General features: G+C 46.0%; 1 protein-coding gene across 3 annotated transcripts in view; it reads left to right on the plus strand.

Moving 5' to 3' along the window:
• nrde2 (NRDE-2, necessary for RNA interference, domain containing) overlaps positions 1–15,731 on the plus strand; it is a 109,630-nt gene that overhangs the window by 46,292 nt on the left and 47,607 nt on the right. For all 3 annotated transcript variants that reach the window (XM_059961201.1, XM_059961209.1, XM_059961216.1), the window contains 2 exons: positions 8,111–8,234; positions 10,870–11,042. In XM_059961201.1, coding sequence (XP_059817184.1) covers positions 8,111–8,234; positions 10,870–11,042 — 297 coding nt within the window. The remainder of the gene's footprint in view (positions 1–8,110; positions 8,235–10,869; positions 11,043–15,731) is intronic.

Here is a 15,731-nt window from a genome sequence, read left to right on the forward strand (position 1 = left end):
CTGCACCTTAGTGTAAGGTAGTTATAGTCACCTTTGCAAGTATTTACACTTGAAATGTGATATTAAGCAAGGAACAAATACTGTATCAATCTTGTATTGTTTTATCAACAGTTTTCACCATATGTTAATGTGAAGAGTGAACAGTAAATGGTTAATCTTACTGAGATCTGGTTCTTATTAACTGTGGTTTATCTCGACGTTTAATTCGGTGTTTCGTTACACGCGAAGGAGAACGTTACAGGTATAGTTTTAGGGTGGAAGAAGAATGATTTAATAGGAACAGGTTTTCTACACAGAGGGTGATAGGGACATAGAATGAGCTGCCAGAGGTACAATTACAATGTTTAAAAGACATTTAAACAGGTACATGCTTAGGGAAGATCTGGAGGGGTATGGGCCAAATGCAGACAAATTGAGAGTAACTGAGATTAGCACAGATAATTTGGGCCAAAGGGCCTTTTTCTGTACCATAGAACACAGTGATTTGAGTTTTTGAAGTGGAGCCGTGCCGTGCGCTGTACTTTTCTCTGTTCCGTGTTCCAACACATGTTCTTTGGTTCTTTCAAGCTTAAAATTCTCTGCCTTATTCTGTTCTCTGCTGTTAACCCTCTGCATTTCTGCAACCTCAATCAACCCTCCAAACTGCAGATGTTGGGTATTGCAGAAATGTTGCAAATAGTCCAGGCCAGGCTGCGTCAATGGAAAGAGAAACAGAGCAAGCGTTTTCGGTTGAAAACCCCTCGCCACAACTGGGACAGAGGCAGAGCAACTTGTTGAACTGTAGGAAAGGTAGGATGTATCTGATGGGATGAAGAATTTAGGAATATAGAACTTTACATCACAGTACAGTCCAGCCCACTATGTTGTGCTGATCTTCTACTCAAAAATCAAACACTTCCCTCCCACAGTGCTTCTCCCTGTAGATGCTGCCTGGCCTGCTGTGTTCCACCAGCATTTTGTGTGTGTTACTTCCCTCCCACATTGTCTCCTTTCTCATTCATCCATGTGCCTAAGAGTCTCTTAAATGTCCCTAATGTATCCACCTCCACCACTCAGCCCTTTGTCATGCCCACCTATCACCTCCCAGCTTTGATCACTCTCCCCTTTCCCAGCTGCCTGTCACCCTTCCTCACCTGGATCCACCCATTGCCTGCACCAGCTCTTGCTCCACCCCTTTCCTCTGTAAGGCTGTTAGAGACAGGAGCAGAATTAGGTTCTTCAGCCCATTGAATCTGCTTCACCATTCCATCATGGCTGATTCAGTATCCCATTCCCAGCCTTCTCCCCGTACCCTTTGACCCCCCCCTTCTAATCAAGAAACTCCTCTTTAAATATACCCAATGATTGGCCTCCACAGCCATCTGTGACAATGAATTTCACAGATTCACCACCCTCTGGCGAAATAAATTTCTCCTCATCTCTGTTCTAAAGGCATTTTATTGTATACTGAGGCTGTGCCCTCTGGTCCTAGACTCTCCCACTATTAGAAGCATCCTCTCCTCCTTTCAGTATTCAGCAAATTTCAGTGAGATCCCTCACGTTCACCACATCGATTTCTTCACTTCTTCTATTCCACTGACTATAATCTCTAAAGCTCATAACAGGTTTCCTTTTCATAATTCAATTTGATTTTTCCTAACAGCCTCTCTTTCCTTTCACCCTTTTGACCTTCATGCCAAGTTCCCAACTTTCATCGATCAAATGCCCTATGCTGTTTTATACCCAGTGACGATGCCTCATCACTCCCCCCCCCCTCCACTGTCTTGGCATGGGGAACAACTGGTAGTTAGATCATTATTGTCGCACTTATTGAGATGCAGCAGAAAACTTGTTTATATGTCATCCAGACACAATTCCAAACACAAGGACATCAAGGCATTACAAAGAAAAATACAGTAGCATATTGCAGCACAGTTACAGTACTGTACAGTTACAGAGATAGTACAGTGGAGGTTGACAAATAAGGTACAAGGGTTTCCTTGAGAAAGGTTGAGAGATCAAGAGTTCCCATTTATCATTTATCAAGTCTACCATAGTGACGTAAAACATGTCCTTGAGTCTGGTGGCATGTGTTTTCAAGCTTCTCATTTTCTGCCCAATAGAAGTGGGGAGAAGATTAAATGATCAGGGTGACAGGGGTCTTTGATTATGCTGGCTGCTTTACCGAGGCAGCGAGAAGTCTAGTTGGATCAATGGAGGGGAGACTGGCTTTTGTAATGGATTGAGCTGTGTCTGCAGTGTTGTGTAATTTTAGTCAGATACCTTGGTAGCATGGTGGTTAGCATAGCACTTTACCGTGCCAGTGAACAGGTTTTAATTTCCGCCACAGTCAGGAGTTGGAATGTTCTCCCTGCGATCGTGTGGGTTTCCTCCCACATTCCAAAGGCTACGATTGGGGTTAATAAGCTCTGGGCATGCCATGTTGGTGCCAAAAGCGAGGTGACATTTCAAAGTTGAGAGTACATTTATTGTCAAAGTACACTTACAGAACACAACTCTGAGGTTCGTCCTCCCACAGGCAGCCACGAAACAAAGAAACAGCATGGAGCCTGTTCCAGGAAAAACATGAAACGTCCCACATGCAAAAGAACATTACGCAAATGACAGAAAGCAAGCGGCCAACATGTAGAGTATCAACATTGATCCTAAGAGTGCAGGAGCACTCAGTTCAGTTCAATGCTGCTAGCCAACTGCAGGCCTTAGAGCCAGGCTTCACCGGAGTGCCCGTCCTCACCAATCATCCCAAACAAACCACTCTAAAACAGAAAAAAAAGAGTAACTGGAGTCCAGTAACACATGCAACATGAATTTCAAAGACCCTCAAGATGAGTCCACAGGCACGAGCCTCGCTGATCAGTCTTTACAATGTCGAACACAAGGCTGCTGCACTTTTCCTCAAACAGCAGCTCATGAGCGGCAGAGGAAGCCTGGTCATACGCAGGCGTGCACCCACCGTCCTCCACGCTCATCTTCACCGACTTCAGTCTTGCTCAATGCCACAATTGGAGAAGACCACTGGAGTCAATCAAGGGCTCGTGCCCTCCTAAGCCTCTAGGCCACACACCCGGCTCCCTACCTCACCAAACTCCCACGGAGTCAGCAAAATGCCAGATTACTCAATCAACCCAAAGATACACCATCAAAATGTGAATCATAGGTTCCAAACACGCACAGCTTAGATATAGAATCATATTTGAAAGAAGAGGTAGGAAAAGAAAACAGTTTTGTAACTGTCTGTGGGACGTTGCCATTGGTTGCAACGGTCTCAGGCGGCACATATTGCACATATTCGGACTGTATCAGTCATTGATGCAATGACATGTTTCAATGTACATGTGACAAATAAAGCTAATCTAAAAATAATCTAATCTATTCCAAGTTGTGTTGCATCTTGATAGGATGCTCGCTGTGGTGCATCTATAAAAGTTAGGGTCATGCCAAAATTCCTTTGCCTTCTGAGGCAGTAGAGGTGATGATGCCAAGTTCTGCCCAGCAATGTGATCATGCCTGGATAACCTGTCTGTCGAGGATTAAATGTCAGCCCTGGCTCCAGGGAGAACCTCTCCGTTCGTACAACAGTGCCAAAAGATACTTTACCTCCGCCAGGGTGGGCAGACAGAGGAATTCTCGCTTTCAGATGATCCTCATATTCAGCAGAGAATCTGAGAGGTCACTGTAATCCAGTCTCCATGCTGGTAATTGAGACTTCCCTGTGGATTCAGTGTTCTACCGCAGTATGTCAGTGCAGTGCAAAAGTTTTAATTACTTATGGCTAAGCATATGGATTTTCCTTGGATTAAGGATGAGGCAGCAGTGCACATTCCCAGTGGATTTTCTTTCCTGCACTTGGTGACAGGGTACAAATTACAGAGACTTCAGAAAATTTCAAGCGGATTAAATGCAAGCTTCCCCTGTCAACAAGAGGTGACATACTACTCTTGCCTGTAAATAATACAATTTGCCGTCTCCTTTTATGTAAGCTCCAGATTGAGGCAGCAGGAATCAAGGCAATTCTTATTCTCATTATTTTCACTTTGTATGGTTCATTTTGTAGAATTGCTAACATGTTCTTAACCCGATATAAATGAGTTATCGTTGTGATAACCAGACAAAACAGGCTGGTATCCACAATGCCTTATAAGACCTTCCTGTGGGCTTTAAGTCATTGAAATGGAAATGGTTTATTATTGTCGCATGTTCCAAGATACAGTCAGAAGCTTGTCTTGCATACTGTTCATACGGAACAGATGCATTGAGGTAGAAGTGTTACGTACCCCGTAACTGGGTGTCTAACCAGCAGAGAAAGAAGAATCCGTTGCAGTCTGGTGGTACTATTTTCAACAGTGTTTATTAGTAAAATACACAAATCAATATCAATAATGGAAATTTATAGATAATACACGTTAGTAATAATAAACCTAAAAATGTGGGTATAATAATAATCAATAATAAACAAGCTCTATCGATGTCTAGGGGATAATGAATTGTTATATAAAAGTATAAAGTTCAGTTCATATGTGCTGAGGTAGATGTTGGTTGTGTTGTAATTGTTGGAGAGAGAGAGAGAGAGAGAGAGCAAGCAAGCAGTAACAGCTACAGGCAGGCAAACCCTTTACGTTCTTGATCCGTCGATGTGTTGTGGCTATTCAGGTATGACCCCTCTGTCCTTCTGTGGTGGACTCGTCACTCTGGCATGAGTGGACATACACACACAAGTCCCCACCGGCCCTGCCGTCACACTGTGTCCATCAAACCAGCCCACTCCGGCTGTCTACTGAGGAATTTTAATGAACAGAATGGTATAAGGTAAACAACCCTCTCAGAAGCCATAAGTCTTTCAGATGTCATAATATGGTGAATCAACAACTCTCTCTCCCCCTGCTTTATCTCTCTCTTATCTGTAGCAGATGTTTCAATTCCAGCATGTTTTCCCTGACATCTTTCTCTCTCATTAGCAGCATAGCAACAGTAACGGTTTGTGATTCTCCTGGGGGGGGGGGGGGGGGGAACATGGGCAACTCCGCACCCTTCTGCCCATCAAAGCTGTTCATCCTTCGTAACAGAAGCAATAACAAAATGCATAATAAAGTGTAGAGAAAGTGCAGAAAGATGCAAGATCATAATGAGGTAGATGGTGAGGTCAAGACGCCAACTTATTGTACAAGGGAACTATTTAATAGTCTTGTAATTGCAGGGCAGAAACTGTACTTGTGTCTGATGGTGCATACTTTCAAGCTTATGTATCTTCTGCCTGATGGAAGGGGGTAAAAGAAAGAATGTTCTGGGTAGGGTGTTTATTTGATCATGTTGACCGCTTTACTGATGCAGTGAGAAATATAGAGAGAGTCCATAGAGGTTAGCAAATCATGCTAAGAATAACAATACACATATAGCATTCAAAAGTGAGTCAGCAGCCACAAAGCTTGTCACAACCGATCCAGGAGTCTGTTAGTTGCAGGCCACAGTCTTGGCTCAGCATAGAGACAAGAGTAGCGAGCTGAAAGCCGGCCCACACTCTGCCTCCGGTCCTGACACCCTGATCTTTTCAGTCTGGCCTGGTACTTAAACCAGCCAAACAGTGGCTTGTTCCTTGCACGTGGACTCGGGCCCTGACACTTCAATATGCTCTTGGGTCAGGGATCTGCCGCCCTGATTCGGCCTGGGGCTTAAATCAGTCTAACCTTGGCTTGCTCCTTGCTCACAGGCCCGGGTTCTGCTGCTTCAGCTCTTCCTCACCCCGGTTCTGTCGCTTCAAATTCCCTCCAAGTCTGCTCTAGGACCCAAACGTTGTCCTGTCCAGTTACTCAGTCAGGTTGTTGTGTCTGTATTTCCAAGTCTGACACAGAAAGTCCACTGAACCCCTTCCCTCTTCATAATGTGACTGATTTATTTATTTCCCGGTTGGCTGCAATAACACAGTGATCTTAGTTCCCATGTGCCAGGCCCTGTCAAGAAACTATAAGCAGTTGCTAATTTGCCAGGTAGCTTAATTTGAGAATCGGAATCAGATTTATTTATCACTGACATTTGTTGTTTTGAGGGAACAGGACTGTACAATACATGAAAAATACTATAAGTTACAATATTGAAAAGCAGTGCAATCATTCAGAAATCTGTTGGCAGAGATGGGAAGAAGCTATTCCTGAAATATTGTACTTCCTCCCTGAAGTGGGCATGTCCTGGATGGTGAAGTCCCTTTCTGATGATTGCTACCTTTTTGAAGATGTCCTCAATGGCAGCGTGGCCATGATGAGAGAGCTGAGTTTACAACTCCCTGAGGCCGCGCTAGACAGTGATGCAACCATTCAGAATGCTCTCCACAGCACATCTGTAGAAATTTACTGAGTCTTTGGTGATATACTGTCTTCATGACTGCGTCAATACTTTGAGCATAGGATAGATCTTCAGAGATGTTGTTACTCAGGAAGTTGAAGGTGCTCACCTTTTCCATTACAGACTCCTCAATGGAGACTGGTGTGCGTTCTCCCAACTTCCCCTTCCTGAAGTCCACATTCAATTCCTTGGTTTTACTGATGTTGAGTGCAAGCTTGTTGTTGTGATACCACTCTACCAGCCAATCTATCTCATTCCAATACGCCTCTGTCATTTTGCTAACGTTTGTCCCATCAAGTCTGATTTACCTTCCTCTCAATTCAATTTTCTGCCTTAACTTTTGATCACCTTACTAATCAATAGCCTATCAATCTCCATTTTAAATATACCCAATGACTTAGCCTCCACAGCCATCTGTGGCAATGAATTGCAGATTCACCACCCTCTGGCTAAAGAAAATCCTCCTCATCTCTGTTCTGAATGGACATCTTTATGTCTGAGGCTGTGCCCTCTGGTTCCACACTGTCCCACTATTGGCAACATCTTCTGCACATCCACTCTATCTAGGCCTTTCAATATTTGGAAAATTTCACTGAGATCTCAAGGTCAAGAGGCAGTCCCAGTTTAGTGAAAAGAAGCTTTGTAATTTAGTGCATGATTGTAATTCTCTCTGCTGCAAGCTTTTATCAAGCTAAGTTAAAGAGGATGTTAATGAGGCTGGCAGATGGTGGTCTGACAGAACTGATGTATCTGCTGTCCATTACATTCGCTGACATCCCTATTCCTGAGCCCTGCTCCTCTCTCTATGACTGGGCTGCACCCAGTGTTGATGTAGACTGTCCAGGAAACCATACTGGTTTGGGGCTATGAAGGAAAATTCTGCTGGTTGTTGATCAAGGGCAGGATAAACTATTTTCCTGATCCACATTTTTTTTTATGTGACCCTGATCTTTGAAATGTCATCCCTCAGTTTCTTTTGCTCAGACTTTGTACAGTTCTATAAGTCATAAGGGATATATTTATTAGGTACAGGACTGGAAACTGGTATGGTCTGCTGCTGCTGTAGCCCATCCACTTCAAGGTTTGACATGTGTGTTCAGAGATACTCTTCTGCACACCACTGTTGGTTATTTGAGTTAATGTCACCTCCCTGTCAGTTTGAACCAGTCTGGCCAATCTCCTCTGACCTTTCTCGTTAACAAGGCCTTTTCACCCAAACATCAGCTGCTCACTGGAAGTTTGCCATTCTTTATAAACTCTAGAGACTGTTGTGATTGAAGGTTTCAGACCAGCTTTTTCTGAGATACTCAAACCACCCCATCTGGCACCAACAATCATTCCAGGGTCAAAGTCACTTAGACCACATTTCTTTCCCATCGGTCTGAACAACAACTGAACCTCTGACCACCTCTGGATGCTTTCATGTATTGAGTTGCTGCCACCTGACTGGCAGTTTAGATATTTGCATTATAAGCAGGTAATACACTGAGTGTATAAAGTCAAGAGGGGCAATAATTGAGTGAATGTACGCAATCTTTCCCAGGGATCAGGACTCAGAAAGCAGAGGACACAGGTTTAAGGTGAGAAGAGAACTATTATACTAAACTTTGGTGACAAACACCAAGTTATGAACTCTAGGTACCCACGTAACCGGAGACGGGTGTGAGCTGCTGAACTGGCTGACGTCAGCAAACAACACTAGGCCCTGCACAAGGCCTTCCCAGGTAGTTCTGACTCTTATCCACGTTAAACATACTGCATCTGTTTTCCCAAACAGGTGGAATTCTTCGAGCCGTTCTGGGATAGCGGTGAGCCCCGATTCGGAGAAGTAGGAGGGAGGGGCTGGAAGGCGTGGATGCGGCAGCAGGAGAAGGGTGGATGGGTAATCGTCAACGAGGAAGGTGGGTCACTTTCTGAGATGTAAATATTCTGCTTAAAGAAGCATAATTTGTCACATGTACATCGAAGCAAACAGTGAAATGTGTTCAAATCAAATCAGTGAGAATTGTGCTGGGGGCAGCCGGCAGGTACAACTTAGCTCCCAGTGCTAACATAGCATGCCTTCAACTTTAACCCGTACATCTTTGGGATGTGTGAGGGAACTGGAGCGCCTGGAGGAAACTCGCTTAGTCACGGGGTAGAATATTCAAACTCCTTTCAGAATTGAACCCGACTGGTGCTTGCTGGCGCAGTAAAGCGACTGAGCTAAACACCATCCAGATACGTTTCGATGACCGTCCAAGAACATTGCCCTGCTGGGCTTTGCTCTCCTAGGTTGGTGGCATTGAGCCCCTCCTTTGAAGCAGACCTTTCCTTTTCATGTGTGATTTTGTAGCAGTGACTGCACAGTATATACAAAGACTGACAAACAACCAATGTGCAAAAAAAGACAAACTGTGCAAGTAAAAAAAAAGATAAGTAAATAAATAATACTGAGAACATGAGTTGTAAAGTCCTTGTAAGTGAATCTATAGGTTCACAGTTCAGGTGAGTGAAGCTACTCGCACTGGTCAAGGAGCCTGATGGTTGAAGGGTATTTAACTGTTCCTGAACCTGATGGCATGGGACCTAAGGCTCCAGTACCTACTTCCCAGTGGCAGCATGGCCTGGGCGACCCACCACCTCTCTCCTTCCTGATGCTGCGGTTTAGTCCATCTGGTAGATGAAGAACCCCTCAGGCTAGAGTGCCATGTCTGGAGTGTTGAAGATGAGCCATGTGTTAGTGAAACAGAGAACGCAGCAATCCATCATTTCCCTCCAACACAGCAATCTTGCTCTTAGATCCTCTATCTTGCTCTCCAGTGACTGTACATTTGCTAGGGGTATGCCAGGTAGGCCTGCACCCTATTGCTTTGTGAAGATTTTGTAAGTTTAAGGCTGGATTGAAAATGTATATTTTACTATACCTCTTGTTCTATTTCCTTCCCTTCAACATCTGACCAGATTTCCTAAATACACATCAGTCATCCCAACCCCAATCCTAATGATTCTGTTTAGCATGGTTCCTGATGCTTTACCTTTTCTTAATTGCTGGAGGCGCGTGGCCTAGTGGACAAGGCATCAGACTAGTAACCTGAAGGTCACTGGTTCGAGCCTCAGCTGAGGCAGTGTGTTTGTGTCCTTGAGCAAGGCACTTAACAACACATTGCTCTGCAACGTCACAGGTGCCAAGCTGCATGGGTCCTAGTGCCCTTCCCTTGGACAACATTGGTGGCATGGAGAGGGGAAGGCCTGCAGCTTGGGCAACTGCCGGTCTCCCATACAACCCTGCCCAGGCCTGCGCCCTGGAAACTCCAGGCGCAGATCCATGGTCTCTCGAGACCGACGGATGCCACCACCAATTGCTGGAGGGTGCTGATGCTGTAATGACAGTGGCAGGGGTGCCAGAGTATTGTATGATAGCTAATGTTGTTCCATTGTTGAAGAAAGGCTCTAAAAATAAGCCAGGAAATTATAGGCCGGTGAGCCTGACATCAGTCGTGGATAAATTATTGGAAGGTATTCTAAGGGACAGAATACATAAGCATTTGTGTTGATTTGACGAAATGTCAACAGTGCTTCTCCCTATAGATGCTGCCTGACCTGCTGCATTCCACCAGCATTTTGTGTGCGTTACTTGAATTTCCAGCATCTGCAGATTTCCTTGTGTTTGATTTTATTGATGTTGGTTTATTATTGTCAAATGTACCAAGGCACATTGAAAAGCTTGTCTTGCATACGTCATACAGATCAAATCATTACATAGTGCATTGAGGTAGAACAAGGTAAAACAATAATATACAGAAGTATTGGATAGACAAGTCTTGATTTGGGATGGTCAGCATGGCTTTGTGTATTGTAGGCTGTGTCTAACCAATTTTATATAGAGTTTTTCAAGGAGGTTGATGAAGGAAAGGTGGTGGATGTCGTCTACATGGACTTTAGCAAAAATAGTAACAGATGGTCTTTTCTCTTGACTGGAGAACTATGACTAGTGGTGTGTGCAATGGTCGCTGCTGCGTCCATTGCTGTTTATTAACTATATTAATGATGTAGATGATAATGTGGTAAACTGGATCAGCAGATTTGCAGATGACAGCAAAAATGGGACAGTAGTAGGAGGTATCAAAATCTGCCGCATGATCTAGACTACCTGGTAAAATGGAGTGAGAAATGTCAGTTGGAATTTAATGTAGAAAAGTGTGAGGAGTTGCATGTAGCATCCTGGGTAAGACTTGCACAGTGAATGGTCGGGCTCTGATATGTGCCACAGAACAAAGGGACATATGAATGGAGATCCACAATACTTTCATAGCAGCAGGGTTATAAAGAGAGATCTTATAGAGATGTGCAAAACTATGATGGGTAGAGATAGGAAGAGTGCATGCAGGCTTTTTCCCTTCAGATTTGGTAAGACTAGAACTAGAGAGGTTAAGTTTAGGGTAAAAGTTTAGGGTGACAGCCATTCTAATCTGTGGTGCCACTACAAAAACTTGAGTACCCAGGCCCCAAGGTATACTGTTTCTTGTTCAAATCCTCTCCATTTAACATGGCTAGGGGAGGACGAAGAAGAGGATGACGATGAAGAAGAAATCAAAGACAAGTCCCTACCCAAGTGGCAGCTCTGGATGCAGGTGGAATGTGCCCGTGACTCCAAGCACTGGTTGCCATGGCGAGCTAGTAAGGCAAAGGGCCAGACTGAGGATGACTGCGAGGACCCCGACAGACAGGTGAGTCAGACAGTTTGCATCCAGATCTCAGGGTGGAAGGTAACCTGAGAGTTTGGACAGTTGAAAGCCCTGTGCCACAGTCAAAAAGCATTTAAAAGTTATTCCATTTATTTCAGATTTATTTATCATGTGTACATCGAAACATACAGTGCCATTTGCCTTAATAGCCAACACTCCCAAGGATGTCATAAACACAAGAGATTCTGCAGATACTGTAAATCCAGACTACCACACACAAAATGCTGGAGGAAGACAGCAGGTCCGGCAGCATCTGTGGAGAGGACTAAAGAATTCATTTTTCAGTCCTGATGAATGTCGACTCTTTATTCCACTCCATAGATGCTGCCTGAACTGCTGAGTCTCTCCATCATTTGGCTGGTGTCAGACTGACAGATAGTCCGTGTTGGTTCAAACTTTGTTTTAAACGAAGAGTATGTTTAAACTGTGTGAGCGCATTCAAAACCAATGTAAAGAGGGTTTCTTCTTTTTATTAACTAGCAGGAATGCTAATTTACTGATAACGAGAATGGTATTCTTTTGTAACCCAAATGGGGATTAATGTTCTTTCTTCTGAGTCTGTAAGCTTTTGTTGACGGGCTTTTGGGCAGATCGGCGCGAGGGGGTGGAGAGAGAGGACGCAATGCTGTAAGCTGGGCGAGGATCGGACCCCAAAGGGGGGTCCGAAGCCGGGAGGTACTCCGAGGAGGGAGGGATGAAGCTAGATGTGCTTGGTTGACCACTAGGAGGGTCCTGAGTTGCGAGTCGAGGAGTTCGGAGGGGATCGAATGGTGGCCAGAAGACTTCAGAAATTGAGCTCCAACGGCTGTGCACGAAGTGGTTTGGACTTTGATAAGTTTGGCGCCTTTTCTTTATTTTTTTTCTCTTCATATATACTGTATCGTTATTAATCACTTAGTTATAGTAAACTTTATAAATTGTACTCATTTAATCGCTTATGGTGTATTGTCTGTTTTTGGGCGAGGCGGGGACATCACACAGCATCCACACCAGCTGATTACCCAGTTTGGCGGGGCCGAAGGCTGCTCCCCCTAGACGAAATGAGCTGAGCGAGCCTGAGGCGACCCAGGGGGTTACACCAAGATCAGGTTTATTATCGCTGATGTATGTAGTGGAGTTTGTTGTTTTGTGGCAGCACTACAGTGCAGGATGTTAAAAAAAAGTTACAATTTTTAAAAATCCGAGTAATTTTTAATTTCACTGGCAAATGTCGTGAAACTTGTTATTTTGCAACAGCAGTACATTACAATAGATAATAATTTTTAACTATAAATTTACAATAAGTATATATTTAAAAATTAAATTAGTGCAAAAAGAGAGCAAAAAGATGAGGTAGTGTTCACGGGTTCATTGTCCATTCAGAAATCTGATGGGGGAGGGGAAGAAGCTGTTCCTGAAACATTGAGTCTGTGTCTTTAGGCTCCTTTACTTCGTCTTTGATGCTAGTAATGAGGAAAGGGCATGTCCTGGGTGGAGGGGGTCCTTAATGATAGATGAGACTGCCTTGAGGCATCACATTTTTAAGGTGTCCTCAGTGCTGGGGAGGCTAGTGTCCTTGACGGAGCTGGCTGGTTTACAACTTACTGCTGATTTTTCCAATCCTGTGCAGTGGCCCCTCCATACCAGACGGTGATGCAACCAGTTAGAATACTCTCCACTGTGCTTCTGTAGAAATCTGCGAGTGTCTTTGGTGACATACCAAATCTCCTCAAATTCCTAATGAAATATAGCCACTGTCATGCTTTCTTTGTAACTGCATCAATATGTCAGACTCAGGATAGATCTTCAGAGATGTTGACACCCAGGAAATTGAAACTGCTGATCCCTCGTTGAGTGCAAAGTCACTATTGCGACACCTCTCAACCAGCTGATCTATCTCGCCCCTGTATGCCTCCTTATTCCTATCTGAAATTCTCCCAACAATTGTGTGTCAGCAAATTTATAGATGCCGTTTGAGCTGTGCCTTGCCAAATAGTTGTGGGTGTAAGGAGTATAGAGTGGGCTAAGCACACATTCTTGAGGTGTGCCAGTGTTGATTGTCAGTGACTTGTTAAAAAAAGTGCAAAAAGAGGAACAGAGAGATAGTGTTAATGGACTGTTCAGATATCTGATAGTAGAGGGGAAAAGCTGTTCTTAAAACATTGAGAGCAGGTCTTCAGGCTCCAGTACAACCTCCCTGATAGCAGTAACGAGAAAAGGGCATATCCCCCATGGTGAGGGTCTTTAATGATGGATGCTGCCTTCACATTTTGAAGAGTGAGGAGGCTTGTGCCTGTGGTGCAGTTGGTTGAGTTCACAGCTCTCTGCGGTCTCCTGCGATCCTGTGCATTGGTGCTTTCATACCAGGATCAAAGAGCATCTTTATTCGCCATATACAGTTACATGTATTAGGTCATCGCTTTGTTGTGTTGGTGTGACGTGACAAAAACATCAATATTCAAAAATTATACGGTATAAATAATTCTATAAAAATAGATAAATGCCAGCATGTATTTACAGTGTAAACAGCTTTAAAAAAGTGGTTTAAAGTGTTTACAGTGCAGTGACTGGGTGATAGAGAGGTGGGGACTGACTAGATTGGTTAATCCGATTCCCTGGGGAAGAAACTCTTAAGATGGTGTTGTGGCGACACATTTCCTAGCGTATCCGAACCGACTCACAATTAGATAGCCTACGGGGGTTTGCGAGCACAGAGCTTTGGAGCCTCTGCGCCATGGGGGGCCGGTTGACAGAGGCTTAAAAGTGAGGCTGAAGTTTTCGAATAAAGTTTTTTCCTTCGACTGCAGTTACCGACTCCGTGTCGTACTTTTAGTGCTGCGTGTAGCACACCGCTACAATTGGTGACCCTGACGGTCCAAACGATTTTTGGACCAGAAATGACCGACGCCGCCTCTGTTCATGCGGTTTCGTTGAAACTGCCAGGTTTCTGGACACAGGGCACCGGGTCCCCCCCTGAGGGCTGTGAATGGCAGCACCGTAAGGACCTATGGCACCCGTCAGGTGCAGCTACAGTTCGGCTCCAGCCAGTTCACGTGGGACTTCACACTGGCCGCCGTAGCCCAACCGCTTCTGGGTGCGGATTTTTTGCGGGCTCACAGCCTACTGGTCGACCTGCCCAGGAAGAGACTGGTACACGCCGAGACCTTTCAGACGTTCTCCCTGGGTGCAGCCCAGTTGCCAGCCCCTCACCTCGGCTCCATCACGCTGTCCGACAACGACTTCACCAGGATCCTGGCGGAGTTCCCATCGGTTCTGGCACCGCAGTTCACAACGGCCATGCCCAGGCACGGCGTACAGCACCACATCCCGACCCAGGGACCACCCCTCCATGCCCGTGCTCGGCGGCTTCCCCCAGACAAGCTCCGACTGGCGAAGGAGGAGTTCCAGAGGATGGAGGAATTGGGGATCATCCGGCGGTCCGACAGCCCATGGGCCTCCCCCCTGCACATGGTGCCCAAAGCGACGGGGGGCTGGAGACCGTGCGGCGACTACCGCAGGCTGAACGAGGCTACCACACCGGACCGCTACCCTGTGCCGCACATTCAGGACTTTGCAGCAAACCTGCACAGCGCACGGATCTTCTCCAAGGTAGATCTCATCCGGGGATACCATCAAATCCCGATGCATCCTGACGACGTCCCCAAAACGGCTCTCATCACCCCTTTCGGCCTTTTCGAGTTCCTCCGCATGCCGTTCGGCCTGAAGAATGCTGCACAGACGTTCCAGCGGTTAATGGACGCGGTGGGACGGGACCTGGACCGCGTTCATCTATTTGGATGACATCCTCATAGCCAGCGGCAGTCGTCAGGAGCATCTGTCCCACCTCCGTCAACTCTGCGCCCGACTGAGTGAGTACGGTCTTACAATCAACCCCGCCAAATGCCAGTTCGGACTCGATACCATTGACTTCCTGGGCCACAGGATTACTAAAGACGGGGCAACCCCTCTGCCCGCTAAGGTAGATGCGGTCCGCCACTTCCCCCGACCCACCACGATCAAAGGCCTTCAGGAATTCGTAGGTATGGTCAATTTCTACCGCCGCTTCCTCCCTTCAGCTGCCCGGATCATGCGCCCCCTGTTCGCCCTGATGTCGGGTCCGAGCAAGGACATTACTTGGGACGAGGAGTCCGCCGCTGCTTTCGTTCAAACGAAGGAAGCTTTGGCGGACGCCGCAATGCTAGTACATCCCAGAATGGACACCCCTACCGCCCTCACAGTGGACGCATCCAACACAGCAGTCAGTGGGGTGCTGGAGCAGCTCATCGCAGGTCGCTGGCAATCCCTGGCGTTTTTCAGCAAACACCTGCGGCCACCCGAGCTCAAGTACAGTGCTTTCGACCGGGAACTGTTGGCGCTCTACCTGGCAATCTGGCATTTCAGGTACTTCCTAGAAGGTCGGCCCTTCACCGCGTTCACGGACCACAAACCGCTTACCTTTGCGTTTACGAAAGCATCCGACCCCTGGTCGTCCCGCCAGCAACGCCACCTGTCCTACATCTCTGAATACACGACGGATGTCCGGCACGTCTCGGGTAAGGACAATGTCGTGGCAGATGCGCTCTCTCGCCCTACCGTTCATGCCCTTTCCCAAGGGGTAGACTTTGAGGCACTGGCAGAGGCGCAGCAGGCGGATGAGGAGATTCCGAGTTACAGAACCGCAGTCTCCGGTCT

This window comes from Hypanus sabinus, chromosome 2 (assembly GCF_030144855.1).
Source record: "Hypanus sabinus isolate sHypSab1 chromosome 2, sHypSab1.hap1, whole genome shotgun sequence".
Lineage (NCBI taxonomy): Eukaryota > Metazoa > Chordata > Chondrichthyes > Myliobatiformes > Dasyatidae > Hypanus > Hypanus sabinus.